The 18,214-nt window shown below is 42.4% G+C and overlaps 1 protein-coding gene across 1 annotated transcript in view; it reads left to right on the top strand.

Annotated features, from left to right (window-relative positions):
• The window catches only part of SPG7 (SPG7 matrix AAA peptidase subunit, paraplegin), an 898,665-nt gene extending 886,417 nt beyond the window's left edge, over positions 1-12,248 (top strand). Inside the window, exon 15 of the mRNA XM_044081590.1 lies at positions 10,801-12,248. Coding sequence (XP_043937525.1) covers positions 10,801-11,019 — 219 coding nt within the window. The 3' untranslated portion in view covers positions 11,020-12,248. The remainder of the gene's footprint in view (positions 1-10,800) is intronic.
• The last annotated feature ends 5,966 nt before the right edge of the window (positions 12,249-18,214 follow it).

The following is an 18,214-nucleotide window of genomic DNA, read 5'->3' as shown; positions in this document are numbered from 1 at the left end:
TACTTCCATCAACTATCTCATCAGTCCGTGCTGACTGCAAGGACAGTCCTTCAAGCATTAGGGTTCATGGCATCTTGTATTCTGGTGCTTCCCAATGCCAAACTGCATATGAGGAAGCTACAATGGTATCTCAAAAATGTATGGACACAGCACTGCCAGGATTTGGACACTGTCATTCAAATAATACCTTGCCTTCAAAAAGAATTTATGTGGTGGGCTCAGGAATGTCACCTAAACAAGGGACTCTCTGTGACCCGGCCAGAGGCGAGTCAGATTTTAACGACAGATGCCTCGGACATTGCTTGGGAGCTCATCTAAATGGAAAGTGGATACAAGACAAGTGGCCTGCCAGACTACAGCATCTACATATCAACATGAAGGAGATGTTAGCAGTCCAGTTTGCATTAATGGCTTTCAAGGAGTTACTTCTTCCAGGGCAGGTGTTGATTCTAACAGACAACACAACTGTCATGTGGTACATCAACAAGCAAGGGGGAACACATTCTTATCCTCTATGCAGGCAAGCAATGATTTTATGGGAGATCTGCTAAGCTTGCAACTAACTCTTCAGGCAAGGTTTCTGCCGAGCACAGAACTCCTTAGCAGATGTGTTAAGCAGACAAATCATGGATCCCCACGAGTGGAAACTGGATCTTCATGTATTTCAAAATTGACAGTGTCATGGGGAACTCCAGACATAGATCTGTTCGCTTCTCCACTAAACCACCAGCTGCCACAGTATTGCACAAAGGGGTTTCATCACACAGCTTGGAAAGTGGATGCTCTGTCTTTCAGTTGGAAAACCTTCATGTGTATGCCTTTCCTCCTCTGCCTCTTCTTCCAAAGGTACTATTAAAGGTCAGACAAGACAGGCCAAGGATGATTTTGATAGCTCCAGATTGGCCTCGCAACACTGGTACCCACTACTACGGAGTCTGGTAAGGAAGCCTCCATGGCCTTTACCTCTGATTCCTCATCTGTTATCTCAGAAGGATGGTCATCTGCTCAATGTCAAGCTTCACTCTCTTCATCTAACAGCCTGGCATCTTCTGTGTTGAAACACAGCAGGTCTCAACTTCCTCAACAAGTTTTAAATGTGATTATGGAAGCTGGAAGACCTAGTACAAGGAAAGTGTACGCAGAAAAATGGAAGAGATTTTTATTTTGGAGTACAGCAAAGAATTTGCAGGTTTATGAGCCTAATTTGAGTGTGGCTCTTCAATACCTTACTGAGTTATTGGACAAAGGTTTGTCCTTCTCTTCCATTAAGATTCATGCTGCAGCAATTACAGCTCACTATGATTGTGACCCACCATTGTTTTCGCATCCTTTGTTCAAGCAGTTTCTTAGAGGGCAAAGAATATAAGACCCCACGTAGAGCTCCTACTCCTGCTTGGGATCTCAATTTTGTGTTGGAGAAACTTACTCTACAACCTTTTGAGCCTGCGGCTACTGCTGAATTGAAATACTTGTCATGGAAGACTGCTTTTCTGTTGGCTATTACTTCTGCAAGAAGGGTGTCTGAGTTGCAGGCCCTTATGGCAGTAGAGCCATTTTTGATTTTCCATAAGGATAGGGTATCATTACGGACTACTGCTTGCTTTACGCCTAACGCGGTTTCTACTGTGGCTTCAAAGCAAAGTACTCATGTGCCTACTTTTATGCAGACCCCCAAAATAAAGGGGAAAAGATTTTGCACACTTTAGATGTACACAGGCAATTACGTTATTATTTAAGCAGGACTAAGGATTTTAGGCAGTCTCAGCAGTTGTTTGTTTCTTTTGCTTTGAATTCACAGGGCAAGCCTGTGTCAAAACAAACTATTTCTAGGTGGATTGCCTTTTGCATTGCATTTTGTTATTCCCATCATGGCAAGGAGATTCCAGCTGGGATTAGGCCTCATTCCACTAGGGCTACTGCCACTTCAACAGCATTTCTAAGGGGGGTGGCAACTAAGGATATTTTGGAAGCAGCTACTTGGAGTTCAGTGCATACTTTCTCTAAGCATTATCACCTTCCTATCTACTCTAAGTCTAGGGCTGGTTTTGCCACAGCTGTTTTGCAAGGCATGTTGTCAGCTCCTGCTTCTTTATGATTTGCCAGCCTCCCTTACCTCTGCTTTGGGATTCTACCCAATAGTAAGGACTGCAGCAATGGGGAACGAAGAACATAGTACAGTTTTGTACCTACCATAAATGTAGATGTTCGAGGATCCCATTGCTGCAGTCCAATTTACCCTCCCTCCTTCCCCTCTGTGTTTAGGGGTGGTTGTGTAGGTGAGGTTACATGCATATATTTTTTGTATATATTCTTGTATATACTGTACATATATTTGGTGCAGGTATTTTGGGCCTTGTCTTTTTAGGGTCTTCTGACATCTGGGGCAAGAAAAGACTGAGGATATGGCGTCGGTCATGCGCATTAGTACCCTGACGTACTGACGTCAGTCTAATGCGTCCTGACCGACGTCAGCCTTATACTCTGGTATTCGGGCCGACTGGATGCGGACTATACCCAATAGTAAGGACTGCAGCAATGGGATCCTCGAACATCTACATTTATGGTAGGTACAAAACTGTACTTTTCACAGTGTAACTCAATGATATGCTGCCACCATAGCCTTTTGAGAATACTATATGCATCATTTTGCTCTGTGTGACATTGCTCTGCCTATAGAGGTGAACTAGGTGTTGCTGGTTCACGTGTGCTAGGCTGTGCGTAATGATGTCTGGTAAGAATGGTGTGACTGTTGGATGCTGTCTGTCATTGTGATCGTCACCTCCGGGGGATGATGTGGTGATAGTTGTGACAGGTCCTCTTTTGTAGGTGTGGCAGGTCCTAGCATTGACTGGCTGGGCTGCCTGTATCCTGATGATCATATTATGAAGCATGCTGCAAACAGCTGGCTGGTCCAGGGAGCAAACCAGAATTTTTGTCAGGCCAAACATGTACACTCTGATATTTCTGGTTTGAGCATGGGCAATGTTATACTGATGTAAAGTCATAACAAAGTTGAATAGAAATGCTCCAAATAATCCAAAAATAGCGTAATGAACCTTTTAATTACCGCTTTCGTCCAGAGACATTCTAAAGAAGTCTCTGGACGAAAGCGGTAATTAAAAGGTTTATTACGCTATTTTTGGATTATTTGGAGCATTTTTTTTGGTTTCCTGTTCCAGCTTTTGTTTTATGGTTTGGTCGTTTTGTGGTACTTTGGCTGTTTGATGTAAAGTCATGCTTTATGGATTCCATATGGGTTCCACCAGGTATCTTGCATAACCTGCAACATATTAAGAGACTTGCAGGGGTGAAAATAGAAACAGGACTGCAAACTGTTTGTGGTTTTCATTATGCAGGTGCACTGATGTATGCCTGCAGTTATCTACTATGTCGTCCAGCAGGATGTCACTATTACCAGAAATGGTGATACAGATAATTTATATGTTACGTGGGAATCATGGGTACTGACAGGTTGGTGTGTAGAATCACGGGTTATGAGCCCCTGCGTGTTGCACACACACTGGCGGGTGATGGAGAGGTAGCACTTTCTGTTGATGTAACCATTGGTGTACACCATGTGAAGCCGTTATTGCTTCATGAATGCAATCTGTAGCTCCCAGCAGTTTAGGGAGGCAGATGATTAAAAAGCCATCATGATGGTGGCCATCTCTTCTGCAGTGTTGGGAAAGCAAATGTTCTGATGTTCCTTAACGGACTGCTGTCACATTTTGAATATTTCACAGACCTGTGAGATATCTAGATTGTCTTTGGAAGATCTTTGTAATTGGAATTATAAGATTTGTCCTTAAACCTTGGTGTCTGCTAGTATGGGAAGTGCATACATTCTTTTTCCAGTTTGAGGGCCATACATATGTCATCACTCATATAATGTCTCTGTCCACTCAAAAGAGGTCCATGATCTGCAAGTCTATAAGGTGATGCAGTGTTACTCTGGCTTCACTGCTTTCATTGGAATGGATGGGTATATTATGACTTGGGGAAACTACTAAACCTGCTAAATGAATGCTGCTAAAGGATGACCATTACTAGTGTAAGCATTTTGCTTTTGCAGTGTTGCAGCTTTTTACACTCCAGTGAAAACACCTGTATTATACAACGACCCCCCATTAACATTCCAAAACGTGCACGCTGATTGGTCCGTGTTTAGATTGTAAATCAGACTTATACTAATGGAAAAAGGGCCAGTCGACTTTTTCCATTAGTATAAGTCTTTTACAGCAACAGAGAACGCAAGATCTCTGTTGCTGTTTAAACACTGTTTCGCTATGTTAACATAGCAAGACAGCTTTAAAAAAAGTAACGGAGATCTTGCTTTCTCCGTTGCTTTTTTTAAAGCTGTCTTGCTATGTTAAACTCCTTTAACATAGCGTGACACTTTGTAAAAAGCAACGGAGATCTTGCTTTCTCCATTGCTTCCACCCACTGCTCTGATGTACTGCGTAAGCATATGCATGTGCAGTACATCAAAACAGCCACAGAATACCAGACAGCTGCGGAAGGGCAGCAAGGAGGCATTATACAATGCCATTATTTAAGAAAAGTAAATTTTTTTCTTAAATGTCATTGTATAAAAGCAATAACCCACTTCTGGGTGTGGGTAATGCTGGATTTACCCACGGTTGTCTTTGTTTGGCCACTCGGGCTTCGCCCTCGTGACCAAACCACACCAGCCATGGGTAAATCCAGCATTATCCACACCCAGACGTGGGTTATTGCTATACCATTTCATGTCTGATGACTGTGAATCATGGCCTGCCTTCCATAGTCCTCATTTGACTCATGTGCTCATTAAACTGCACTTCTCCATCTCTGTCTACAGTGGATATAAAAAGTGTACACACCCCTGTTAAAATGCCAGGTTTTTGTGATATAAAGAAATGAGACCACAATAAATCATTTCAAAACTTTTCCCACCTTTAATGTGACCTATAACCTGTACAATTCAGTTGAAAATCAAACAAATCTGTTAGGGGAAAATATCAAAAATAAAACATGTAGAATAAGCTGATTGCATAAGTGTGCATACCCTTAAACTAATATTTTGTTGAAGCACCTTTTGCTTTAATTACAGCATTCAGTCTTCCTGGGTACACACCTGCCATCAATTAAAGAGAGACTGATTAATCCCAAATAAACTTCAGCTGTCCTAGTAGGATTTTCCTGACATTTACTCCGTTGCCTGCTACAGCAAAAGCTATGGTTTCCAGAGAGCTTACAAAGTATCAAAGGGATCTCATTGTTGAAGCTTACAAAGTATCAAAGTGATCTCATTGTTGAAAGGTATCCGTCAGGAGAAGGGTACAAAAAAATTTCCACAGCATTGGATATACCATGGAACACAGTGAAGACTGTCATCAAAATGTGGAGAAAATATGGGACAACAGTGACGTTGCAAAGAACTGGACGTCCCTCCAAAATTGATGAAAAGAAAAGACGAAAACTGGTCAGGGAGGGAGACCTGCAGCAACACTGAAGAAGCTACAGGAATTTCTGGCAAGTACTGGTTGTGTACTACATGTGACAACAATCTCCCATGTTCTCCATATGTCTGGCTTATGGGGAAGGGTTGCAAGACCAAAGCCTTTTCTTACACAGAAAAACATCCAGGCCCGGCTAAAATTTGCAAAACAATACATGAAGTCTCCCAAAAGCATGTGGGAAAATGTGTTATGGTCTGATGAGACCAAGGTTGAATGTTTTGGCCACAATTCCATAAGGTATGTTTGGTGCAGAAACAACACTTCGCATCACCAAAAGAACACAGTCCCCACGATAAAGCATGGTGGTGGCAGTACCATGTTTTGGGGTTGCTTTTCTTCACCTGGAACTGGGGCTTTAGGCAAGGTGGAGGGAACCATGAACAGTTCCAAATACCAGTCACTTCTGGCCCAAATCCTTCAGGCATCTGCTAGAAAGTTAAAGATGAAGAGGAATTTCACCTTTCAACATGACAATGAACCACAAAAATACATCCAAATCAACAAAATAATGGCTTCACCAGAAGAAAATTAAAGTTTTGGAATGTTCAGCCAGAGCAGAGACCTTAATCCAATAGAAAATCTGTGGGGTGACCTGAAGAGGGCTGTGCACAAGAGATGCCCTCGCATTCTGACAGATTTGGAGCGCTTTTGCAAGGAAGAGTGGAAAAAAAATTGTTAAGTCAAGATGTGCCATGCTGATAGACTCCTACCCAAGAAGACTGAATGTTGTAATTAAATCAAAAGGTGCTTCAACAAAGTATTTAAGGGTGTGCACACTTATGCTACCAACTTATTGTACGTTTTTTATTTTTTTTCCCCTTACAGATTTGTTTGTTTTTCAATTGACATGTACAGCATATTGATCACATTAAAGGTGGGAAAAGTTTTGAAATGATTTATTGTGGCCTCATTTTTTATATCACAAAAACCTGGTATTTTAACAGGGTTGTGTACACTTTTTATATCCACTGTAGCTATGCATAACCAATTTTTGTGCAATACCCTGTTGCATAGTTTACTGTGACCGTCGCTATCCCCTATGTCTTTCCCCTCATCTTTTTTGTATTTGTTTTTTGTCCCCAACAACTGTTTGTCAGCTGTTCATTATCTATGATCTTTCAGCCCTTTTGTTTCCCATAGTGTGAGAGCTTATTAGAGACCATCCTCTGTGCTTTAATTTATTTATTTTTCTATTTTTATGCTCAACCCTGACCCTTACTGGCACACGGATGCTTGCATCACCAAGAAGGCTGACTGACATTTGTGTGCGTGTGTGCGTTGCCGCCTACATGCTGAGGGCTCCCATTACTGGCTTGGTAAGCTAAGTTGAAATATCTTTGACTTGCATGTGGTGAAACAGCCACCACAACTACCAGTCCTCCCTCCAGGAAGGTGAGCTGGTATTTTGCCACTTACTCCTTCCCTCCTCCTGCTAGGCTCTTTCAGTGCCTGAGCCTTTAATTGAACTCAGCTTGATTAAGGCATATTTAAGTCTTTGTCCCCCTATACCAGAGAGCTGGGCTTTCCCATTATTTTTAATACTTCTGAAGTCATGAATCGAACTGTGCTGATTCTATCTGCACCAAAGTTCGAAATGTTAATTTAGAACTGTTTTTCTCCACCCACCCATATACTACCCTCTTACCCCTTGAAGCTTTGCTACTTCCCATCTCTGTGTTCTTAAACTTTGCAAGACATTTTTAATTATTTTCAATTGCAGTCCTTTCCATCTGACATTTCTTTTCCTGATTCTTTGAGACTTGTTTTAGCTCATATTCTGCCTTCATTCCTTTGTATATATTACATTTCCTGAATGTTAGCATCTTAATCTCTGGCTATTCATAACCAAAAAAGGCTTTTCATTTTGTTTTTTCAGTCTTGTGTAATGTCTTATTTGCTTTACCTCTGTAGGTACTAGACTATCGGCCCTAGGGCCTATACAAGCCTAGCCAAAAAGGTACCCTGGCTTTCGCCACCCAAGAAAATTATTTTCCTGTGCCCCTGTCGAGCAGAACCACAGAGGTGATCCCCGGAGTGAATTTCCTATTTCCCATCCAATCATCAAGATTGTTCTTGAAGACTGCTAATGAGGAGCTTTGTTTGATAGACAGGTAGTTTGTTCCAGAGTATGGGAAGCCTCTGGGACAGGAATCTATCCCTCCAGCATGTTCTGTTTATTGTGGTGACAAGGTTTAGGTCCCTAGAGCGTGTAGCTCGGAATGATTGGGATTTCTGTAAGTGGAGCATGTCCATCAGCTCTGGGTTTGACATAGCTTTGTATGTTAGGCAGAGATCACCTCTGAGTAGGCGATATGCGACGGAGTAAAGCTGGAGTTTTTTAAGACTGTCTGCGTAGGTCATCTGTTTGAGGCCAGTAATCCTCTTTGTGAGCTATTTCTGTGGCTTTTCCAGTTGTTGTAGATGTCTTGTGAGGTACATGCCAAAAGGGGCGTTGTATTCTATAATGGGTCTAATGAGTGATGAGTAGAGGGGAACAATGACCTATTTTTTCCTGGATGAGAAACCTTTTGTGATGAGGTGTGCCACATAGAAGAATTTCCTGACTACTGTGGCAATGTGATTATCAAAGGAGAGACTATCGTCCACCTGTGTCCCAAGGTCTCTTATCACACTTTCGGTGTTAAGTAGACTACCACTTATGTGGTAGCTCATGGGTGCAGAGTTTTTACCAAAGGGGATGACAATGCACTTTTTGGCATTGAGCTTGAGGCCATGGTTTTGACACCAGGCATCTGTCTCAGTGAGACCCTTTTGTAGGATGTCCACATCGTTAGGAGTTTCAGTTATGGCTCTTAGTTTGCAGTCATCTGTGAACTTTGTTAGCCAAAGACCACCTGTGTTAGTCTATACTTCAGAAAAGTCAATAACAAACAGGAGAGGACCCAGGACTGAATCCTGTGGTACTCCACTTGTCACTGGTCTGAAGTTGGAGTCTGCTACTTTCACAGTGTGGGTTCTGTCAGTGAGCCAGTTGGAAACCCATCTTGGAACATAGGGATTTATACCTAGTTTAGTGAGTTTATCTATAATTCCAGAGTGGGGGATGGTGTCAAAAGCCTTGGCGAGATCTAGATAAGCTGTGTGAACCACCGTACCCTCACCTACGGCATTGGTGACTGCTTCACAGAAGTCAGTCAGGTTTAGAAGACATGATCTGCCTTTTACAAACCCGAACTGGGTGGGGTCCAGAGTTTGGAGATTACCAATGTCTTTGTTTATAAGTTCCATGATGATGCATTCCATGGCCTTGCAGACCAGGCTCAGGCTAATGGGGCAGTAGTTCCAGGAGTCCGTGGTGGCTCCTCATTTGTGGAGTGAGATAACCATCGCTGTGCACCATTCAGTGGGCACAAAGCCTGAAGTGAGGCTATGATTGAACATGGTGGTTAGGTGGGGTGCCAGTTCATTCTGTAGTCGGTACCTCTTTGATTTGGACCTGTGTCTAGCAGCACCCCATTTTATCCATTCTGTGGGGGGGGGTGCTTATTTTCTATTTTTCTAGTGACATAGCAATGGCATTATCTTTTGGGTCTTAAATGTTATCTTTTTTTGTTTGACACTGTTTGCAGTCCTGTTTTGAACCAAGCTTTGCTACCAGCTGACCACTTGCTTGACAATCCTGTGCTGCTTTTCCCTTGCTGATTAGTACAGTGCCCAAAGAATCTAGTCCTTGGTAATTTAAGCAATTCCTGTAGTCAAGATCATATAATGTAGTACAGTGCCTGAAACCTGTTTGCTTTACCCAGGGTTGCTGAAAAGGTGTTGGTTTCCATTTGGTAATAGGCATACCCCGTGGACCCCACCATAACATTTTCAAACTTGTTTTGTAGCAGCAGATAGTAAGCAGGCCCCTTGTGACATTTCCCTTGCTTTATAGTAAGAATGACACATACTTCTATATTTCTTACTCTGTTATCCTCATTTTGTAAAGTAGTTGTCCATTGTTAGGGCCTCACTAGCAACAGGCTGAGTGGGGTAGATGAGAGTTCCCTATTCCCATCAAAATTCATCAGCTCATTCTCTCAAATGTCAATACAAGCTGAGAGATTTAACCTATCCAATACATCCCAAGTCTGCCCCAGGGCCTCCATTCAGTAAGTTGTCCCTGGTATACCTCCAGTAGGAGGCATACAGTGAGGAGCATAAAACAATGCCCACTCCACCTCAGCTGACTCCAGTGTACATGTGAGGCAGTGGCTGTACCACAAGGTTCTCCCAGATATCTAGGTTCTTCACTTTGTGTCATGCAGGGTGAATCCATTTATCCTACAAAAAGACTTATTTCTACCAGTTGCATCTGCAGTTTCCTCCTTTCAGTTACTACCCAAAATTCATGACCATATTTGAGGATGGGCGTAATGATTAACGTATATAATTGAGAACTTCAGCCTATGTCTTGGCTGTTGCTTCATCATAACAGTCTGGTTATAATTCTTGCATTATTGACACTACTGCAGCCATCTTTCTGATCCCCCTGTAACCTAAAAATCCAAGATACTTAAAATCCTCCACATGGGAGTAGCAGCCCTCCCCATCCTAGAGAGTGTAATTTACTATATTCCAGGAGAGACCCATGATCTCTAATTTAGAGATGCTAATTTTCATCCCAGGCACTTGAGGTTCAGCAGTGAAATCACTCCAGTGCATGCTAAAGATGACAGTCACTATAAATTAAATATAGTAACAAAAAGGTGTATTTTTCCCCTCTGATAGCCAATTAAAATTACAGAAATATTTCATAGTAGCAAAGTCCTGAATCATAATGTTTATACATAATTTACTCTTGTGTTCTCTTTTTACATTTACTCATATGTCTCATTAATAATATATACTTTATTGGAATATCAGTAGTTTACATTGTACAACCATTGAATGTAATATAGATAAATTGCCTTATGTCTCACTAAATATGGCATATGTTGTAATGTAAATTAAGCTTTCTATTTGTGTAAGTATTTCATATGGTGCTGTGTATGTGACAAATCTCATTTGAGCCTTTATTCTGCAAATTGGCATTGTCCGGCCATACTGATATATTTAGCAGAAAATGATAAATATAAATGAATAGCAAGAGTAACACAGGGTACTCTTTCTGTTATGGTTCAAATTTATATGGTGATTTTGTTGCTTGCTCATTTTTGAGTTGTGTATTTAACATCAGTGATGGATTTCATTCATTTACCATAACCTCCACTGATTGCTAATTTCATTGTGTGACATTAAAAAAGTAAGTGTGCGCTATCTTCCTTTTCCTTTAACTTTTTTTTGTTTTTACTAGCTGGCAAATACTTTATTGGAAAGAGAAGTGATAAACTATGATGACATAGAAGCACTTATTGGACCTCCTCCTCATGGACCAAAGAAAACCATCAGCCATCAGAACTGGATTGAGGCAGAAAGAGATAAACAGGATGTAGGAGAGGAGGAGTCCCATCCCACCAACCCTCCAAAGGGTAACAGAGAAGATGGGCAGGAAGCATACCTGCATCCAGTTTGAATGAAACTCTAGAACATAACCTCATATAGTTATGTACCGAGATGTAATAAAACTTCTGCAGCCACTGGGCTTACGAAAAAAGGGGTGCTACCTGTATTCACTTTACTTTTCAGATCTGTTTGGTATTGGAAGTAATCTTTTGGCATTCTGTTGCCATTATTGAAAGTGTCTGCACTGCTGGATATCCTTTTGTGTGTGTGTGTCTCAATTTGGGCCATGCCTGAATGTTAAGGTGTAATGAACAATCTTGAAAGAAACAGCAATATGTTGTTCTTTTCAACTGGTGACTTCATTTGGTCTGAAAAAAGATGCTTGAACCAATTTTGGTAATCGCTACAAACACTGTTAACAAAATATGTACAGCAGCCAAGGTAAAATAATCTTTGACTGTTTCACTCAGATGGGAACTTTCATAGAACTACCCCCCACACACTAGATGGCACTCCCAGTAGCCCAGCTTGCATCAATTGTCTTCAGATACATATTTTTCTCTGTGGTTGTTTCATGTCCCTTGTTGATATTAAAGGATGCCCATAAATGATCAGGATGGATCCTTACATTCTCAGTACTTTTCCCCTCACTGCCATTGGAACTAGCTGTAAGTTGTGTCAGCTTAAGGATTGTTTCATACTAGGGTGCACAACAGCTATCAGAAGTACATAAGCTGCTCTGCCTCCACCATGACATGTTCCCACAACAAGTCTTGCACTACTGTTATGTCACTGTTTTATCAGGCAACAGACTGCATACTGCTGCTTATATGTATTGCAGTAGAGCATGATTTTCAGTGCTGACTTAGAGACATTGTAGTCTTTAGTGTCAGCAGAGAGTACTGGTCAAATGTTAATGATTATAGCACCATGGATCCTCACTCACCTTTCCTAAGAACTTTAGAGCTAGTCATTGTCTCCTCTCATCATCCTTCCTTTTTACCTTCAGCTTAGTTAACTAAGGTCACTGGTGGAATTGTCATATGTCACATGGATGACAGTCAGATAATAAATTTAATGTACATTTCACGTGTGCACATAAAGTTATACAGGTGTACTGATGAAGTTTGTGTACACTACTGTCTATAACACTTGAGTTTTGAGGTGTGTTTCGTATCTGCTTTCTATGTGCTACTGTCAGGGTAACCTCCATCTTCTGGAAATGGAGGTAAAGTCTTGCTACATAAATCTGTAAGCACAGCAGAACCAATTTTACTAAATAAATATTTTTAAAATAAAGTGTGAATGTCTTCCTTCAGTTTTAGTAATGTAGTTAAACAGTATACATATTTACAGGGTTAAGATCTAGTAAAACAGACATAAAATTGCTTAAAAGTAAAACATAAACATTATGTTAAAAGCAGTGAACATTCCATAGCCAAATCTTGAGGAAAATGCTAGGTTAAAAAGATGGGTCTTCGGGGTCATTTAAATAAGGCCAGTTTGGAACACCCCGAAATTCAACATAGTAATAAGTTTCAAAGATGGCAACCTTGGTAAACAAATGTCTGTATACCATTATTTTCTATCTGCACTCTTAGAACATTAGTAATTCCATGATAGTTATTGTAAATGATAAGGGACAAGCAGTTTTTTTCATTTACGAGAGAGCCTTGCCACGTACAGCCAAAAGTTCAATAAAATGCTCATGTATGTAATATAGTATTGGGTAAGGAGCCAGTGCAGTCCTTGGGGCAAAGTGCTAATAATGATATGCATCCATAAGTAACCATGCAGAAGAGTTGTGCACCTGGTACTGTCAGTCTTGGTGTTAGGAATTCCCAGGTAAGAGGTACCGTAGTAGTCTGGGAAGAAACTAGACCATTACAAACTACTGAGAGATCTTTAAGAGATTGCAAATGTTTAATCTAAGTGATATTTCTCAGATGAAGTCTTGACAATGGCAAGATTTTGCATTTGACATGCAAACTTTAGATCCGATGTTGCCTGCTGCATTTGGTTTCAACCTGTGGGATTTCAGATCTGACTCAGCTCAGACACTGGCCAATTCTGTAGTCTTCAATTTCACCTGGCTCTATACCCACAACTCCCTATTCTTCACCCTAACATCTAAATCTAGTTTGCCGCCATTCCAGTTAACAGCTCAGTACTGGCTCTTCTCATGGTTTCCTTTATAGGTACTTCAGCGTGGTGCATTTGGTGAGATTTTTGCTATCCGTTACCATAGCATTCAGTTAGTGTTAGTTTTGCTTGTGTCTTAGGTAAATAGGTAGTGAGGTAGGTAGGTTTTGTTGTCTGTTTTGCTTTGTTTTGTCTCATCCATTCGGACATCCCACCTTTTTGGCAAACTTAGTGTTTTTTCCCCTTAGGCTTAGTTAATTTGTTGCCTCTCTGTGTTAGGATTTTTTAGTATTTGAGGTGTTTTTTTCTGTATCTGTTATTTAACATGGATAAGAGTTTTAAGAAGTGTGTGACCTGTGGACACACATTGCCTGGTAAGGATGCAAATTTGTGATCTGTGGGCACACATTGCCTGCGAAGGACGCAAATTTGAAGTGGATGTATTGCTTGGGTGCATCACACTTGGACTCTGTGAGAGGTTTGGGACCAGAACCCCTAATGTACTTGAGGCCAAGTTGTTCTTTAAAGGACTACTTCCCTCTTGCTCTTCTGCTGTGGTTTCTCCTTGGTTCTGAAGGCCAGGTCGAAGAATCACCACCCATGGGACTCCAAATCTTCTAAATGGGATTGGAAGAGATCCTCTTCTCCTTCTTTACCTGGTACTTGCACCTCAAGCTGTACAGATCTGAAGATCCCACAGCTGTCATGTCCCTGGCTGCCCTGGCGCTGATATTGGCATTGACCCTTCAGAGCTGGTCTCCATTAGTGGTGACAGCCAGCAAGGCACCATCTCCAACTCCAAGCGACTTTGTCAAAGGAGGCACTTCAGGCACTTCCACTCCTCCAGAAAGGTTGCCGGATTCTTCCCCTTCCCCACCCTGATTCCGAGCCTCTCCAGCTCAGATGCAGCAGACAAGGTCATGCTCCTCTAAACAACTATCCAAGCCCCCATCAGTGGCATCATCCATATGGTCATCGAGGTTGGTGGACATTACTAAAACTTCTGAACTGGAGCAGCTGATGAGGTCCTTTTTTGCAGACACAGATGCAATTAGGCCTTATCGCTGTGGGTCCAGGTCCAGTAATAGGAGTCTCTGCTCCATCCTTTCAGCTTCCTTCCTTGGCCTGTTCTGATCCAGGGTTCTTGGGCCAGGCTGCTTTCCCACCCTCCAAACTGGATCCAATGGCTTGACTATCATCAGCTCCAACTCATTCCTTAGTCGCTACAACTCTGACTTTTTTGGGGCTGTTTGGACTTCGAAATTTTAATGTCAAGGCTGGGATTTCAGAGTCTGAGTTAACATTTCCTGCTTCAGGATCATCTGTTCCACTTGGGGCTTCAACTTTGGACAGCTCAGCTCCAATCTCCAACATTTGGGCTAGGTGTGGCTCCTTTGGGAAAAGGGTTGCATCTAGTACCTTCTGGTAGAGGGGACTGTTGGCTCCGACAGGCCAGCTTCCACTTTGGCCTTTGACATTGTAGAGAGGATGTTCTCTCAAGAGAGCAGTCAGGTTTCCACAGCCAGTGTCCCTTACTCTTTCTCATCAGTACCTGTGACCAGTCACGAGTCTGCTCCTGGACAGCATGCGTTAATGGGCCTGCATCCTGCCCCATGGCAGAGCTCCCAAACTCTTCCCCTTCCCCATCAGCTTCACCTGAGTAGGTGGTTTCAGGGAAGAGGAAGTGTAAGAGGAAACCTTAACTCGCCAGAGGAGTGTCTCACTGATCACACTTGACAAGACTTCAGTGTGCCTTGGTGCCAGAAGTGTCAAGAAATCTCAAGATGCAGCAATCTCCAGATACTCAGAAAATGCTGTAGACTCAATTGTCCACCCTGTTTTCCATTGCTGATTTTTCCATGAGGCTCATTTCAAATGTGGCCAATGGAGATGGCTCTGGTATTGCCATGTGGTGCCATGCTTGGATACATTTATTTTTGTGGATTGCTTCAAGGCGTGTTTTGTCAATGCCCCTTTTGATGGCTTTTCCTTGTTTGTGATGAAGGTCAAGGATACTATAACAATGAGTGAGCAAGACAGGAAAATGCTGTCTATCATTGGAGTGTGCTTCACCACCCATTAACGGACCTTTTCCAGGAATCAGAAGGGGGGAAGGCATCTCTTTTTTAGAAAGTCACAGCAGTCTTCTCAGGATGCTCCTTCAGGTTTCCTGCCAAGGATGGGAAGGACATTTAATGGACGCTGCCTTTGGGTAAAAGAATTGGCAGGTGCTTTCAGAGACTCTGAAGGGTTGCCTGACTATCCCACTGTGGAGGCGGTCATGGTCATTTGGCTTTTCACCCAAAAGCTTTGGTGACCATCACCTCGGACCCATTGGAGTCATATCCAGAGGTCATTCCATTCCATTTTCAGAGGTTGGAGTAATCCAGGAAGTCTCACCAGACTAGCACGGATGCGGGGTCTATTCCCGATTCTTTTTTGTACCAAAAAAAGAACAAGCACCTCAGGGTTGTTTTGGGTTTAAGCAATGTAAATCAGTTCATGAAAAAGACCAAGTTCTGTATGGTCACTGTGCAGTCCATCTTTCCTCTCCTGAGGAAAGGCAACTGGATGTGCTCAATGGACCTCAAGGATGCCTACCAACATGTCAAGGTAGACAGGAGCTCCAGTAGGTTTCTGCTTTTCTGCCTGGGGGCAAATCACTACCAGTTCAGGGCCCTGACATTTGGTCTCACTACAGCCCTACCCCAGGTGTTTATCAGGTCTATTTCAGTTGTCGCAGCCTGGCTCAAACTACAGAAATATCAGGTCTTTCCATACCTGGATGATTGGCTCCTCACCGTCCCCACAAGAGCATCATTGATCATGGCAAGAGATTCCTTACTCCAACTGTGCAACTATTTAGGCATTACAGTCAGTCATCTCAAGTCGAGCCTTCAACCTGTTCAGGTTTCAGAATTTATAGATTGTCACGTGGATTCAGTCCATCAAATTGCCAGGCTTGCATACTCCAGGGTTTTCAGCCTTCGTGCTTAAGCCTTGTTGGTGCTTGCAACCACGAAAACACCTGACTTACAGTTATGAAACTTGTAGGTCGTACAGCAGCATCCATAGGGTTGGTTCCTTTAGCCAGATATCATATGAGGGCTTTGCAATGGACTCTGGCCCTTCAGTGGTCTTTCTTTATTCATCCAGTAGACTTCACCATATGGCTGACGAAGGTGTGTCACCAAATTTGTTGTTGGTTGCAGTCTCCTTTAGTAACCAATGGGAGACCATTTGTTCTTCCAGCTCCTACAACCATGGTCACCACGGACACCTCCCTCCTGTGGTGGGGAGGTATTTCAAAGGGAGGGTGGTTCAAGGATCCTGGTCATCTGCAAAGGTCCATATTCACATTAATGTTCTGGAGATGAAAGTGGACCTCCTTATGTTGCAGGCTTTTCAGGATGCTGTTCCCAGAGGTGTGATCTTTATACAGTCGGACACTGTTTTCTGGTATCTCAACAAGTAGAGAGAACATATTTGTATCCTCTTTGTCAGGAGGCCATGAGGGTTTGGAAATGGGTGATTTCTTCTCAGCAGTTTCTGGTGGTAATGCACATCTGGGGAAATCCAGCATTCTGTCCAGCAGCCTCAGCAGGAGCATTCTGTTGCCTCATGTATGGTCCCTAAATCTAAAGGTTGCAGTTCGGATTTTTTAGCATTGGGGCACTCCGTGTTGTGACCTATTTGCCTTCTCATCCAGTATACCCTTGTTTGCTCTCCAGGACAGTCACCAGGTATGCTTTTGTGTTTGCTTGTCCCCAGGGCTTCTTTATGCTTATCCTCCAGTCCGGTGATGGTAACATTTCTTCAGAAAGCAGCCTGCTGTGATCCTCATAGCCCCCTTTTGGCCTAGTCAGGTGTGGTTGCCCTTCCTTTGGCCTCTTCTGAAGTACCCATCTTGCATGCTGGATCCCGTTCTGCATCTCATTTTTCATCCAGGTAGTCTGGATCCCCCCAACTTTCAGTCTCTGAAGGTAACCATGTGGTTCCTGCAGTTCCCTTGATGGCCAGAAATCCCAAGCTTTTCCAGACTGCTGTTCACACATTTTCATCTCAAAAGCAGTCTACTAGGAAAGTGTATTCCAGTAAATGGAAAAAGTTTGTTATATGGACAGAATCTTAGGAACTTGACCCTTTCTCCTTCCCTTTGGAATCCATTTTGGATTTTCTCGCTGAGTTGTCAGTTCCATTTTTTCTACGATTAAAGTGCAATTAGCGGAAATGTAATTAGCTATTTCTAACTGTAATGTGCCTCTGGCTTCCCTCAAGATTTCCAGGGTGGTCCTCAAGGGTACTTTTATGCTACATCTCCCAGTTCAGGATCCTTTTCCTCTATGGGATTTGCCTTTTGTCTTGCAAGTCCTTGCAGACCCACCATTTGAACCTTCAGCTACTTCTGACTTGCAGCTGTTATCTTGTGAAAACTTTGTTTTTGATAGTGGTTACTTCCACAAGGAGGGTTTCAGAGTTGCAAGCTCTTAATTCTTCACCACCTTCTTGGTGTTCCATAAAGACAGGGTTTCCCTTTGTACGAAGTCGTCTTTTCTGCCAAAGTTAGCTTCCGAGAATAGTCTTAACGGTTCCATTCATCTTCCTGTGGTTTTTCCCAATTTCTCCAATAAGGGCAAATACCTTTTGCATTGTTTGTGTGTACATAGACAGTTGAAATTTTATTTGAACTGTACCAAAGCATTCAGAAAATCCAGTCAATTATTTGACTCTTCAAAATCCAGGCTGGGCTCACCTGTGTCTAAAGTAACTTTGGCTGTCAGATTGTATTTTGTTTGCATATTCTTGGAAAGTCAAGACCCTTCCATACAAGCCTAAGGGTCATTTGACAAAGGCTATGGCTACTTCTACAGCTTTCTTTTCTAGAGCATCAGTGGATGACGTTTGTGGAGCTGTTACTTCGCTGGGTCACCACACTTTTGTGTTGTATTATAAGCTGGGTATTCATTCTAGATCCAGGGCTTCCCTTGGCTCTACTGTGTTATGGAATGTACTTCCTTAGTTCCTCTTGAGGAATTTTTTATGGCTCGGGACTCTGTCCCCACAGGTTGAAGCCAGACTGAGCAAACATCATCAGATACAAAAGTTGTGTACTTAATGTAATA

The sequence above is a fragment of the Protopterus annectens genome, chromosome 8.part1 (genome assembly GCF_019279795.1).
Source record: "Protopterus annectens isolate FY-2018-M chromosome 8.part1, PAN1.0, whole genome shotgun sequence".
In the NCBI taxonomy this organism is placed as follows: domain Eukaryota; kingdom Metazoa; phylum Chordata; order Ceratodontiformes; family Protopteridae; genus Protopterus; species Protopterus annectens.
This window is presented reverse-complemented; position numbering and strand designations above follow the sequence as displayed.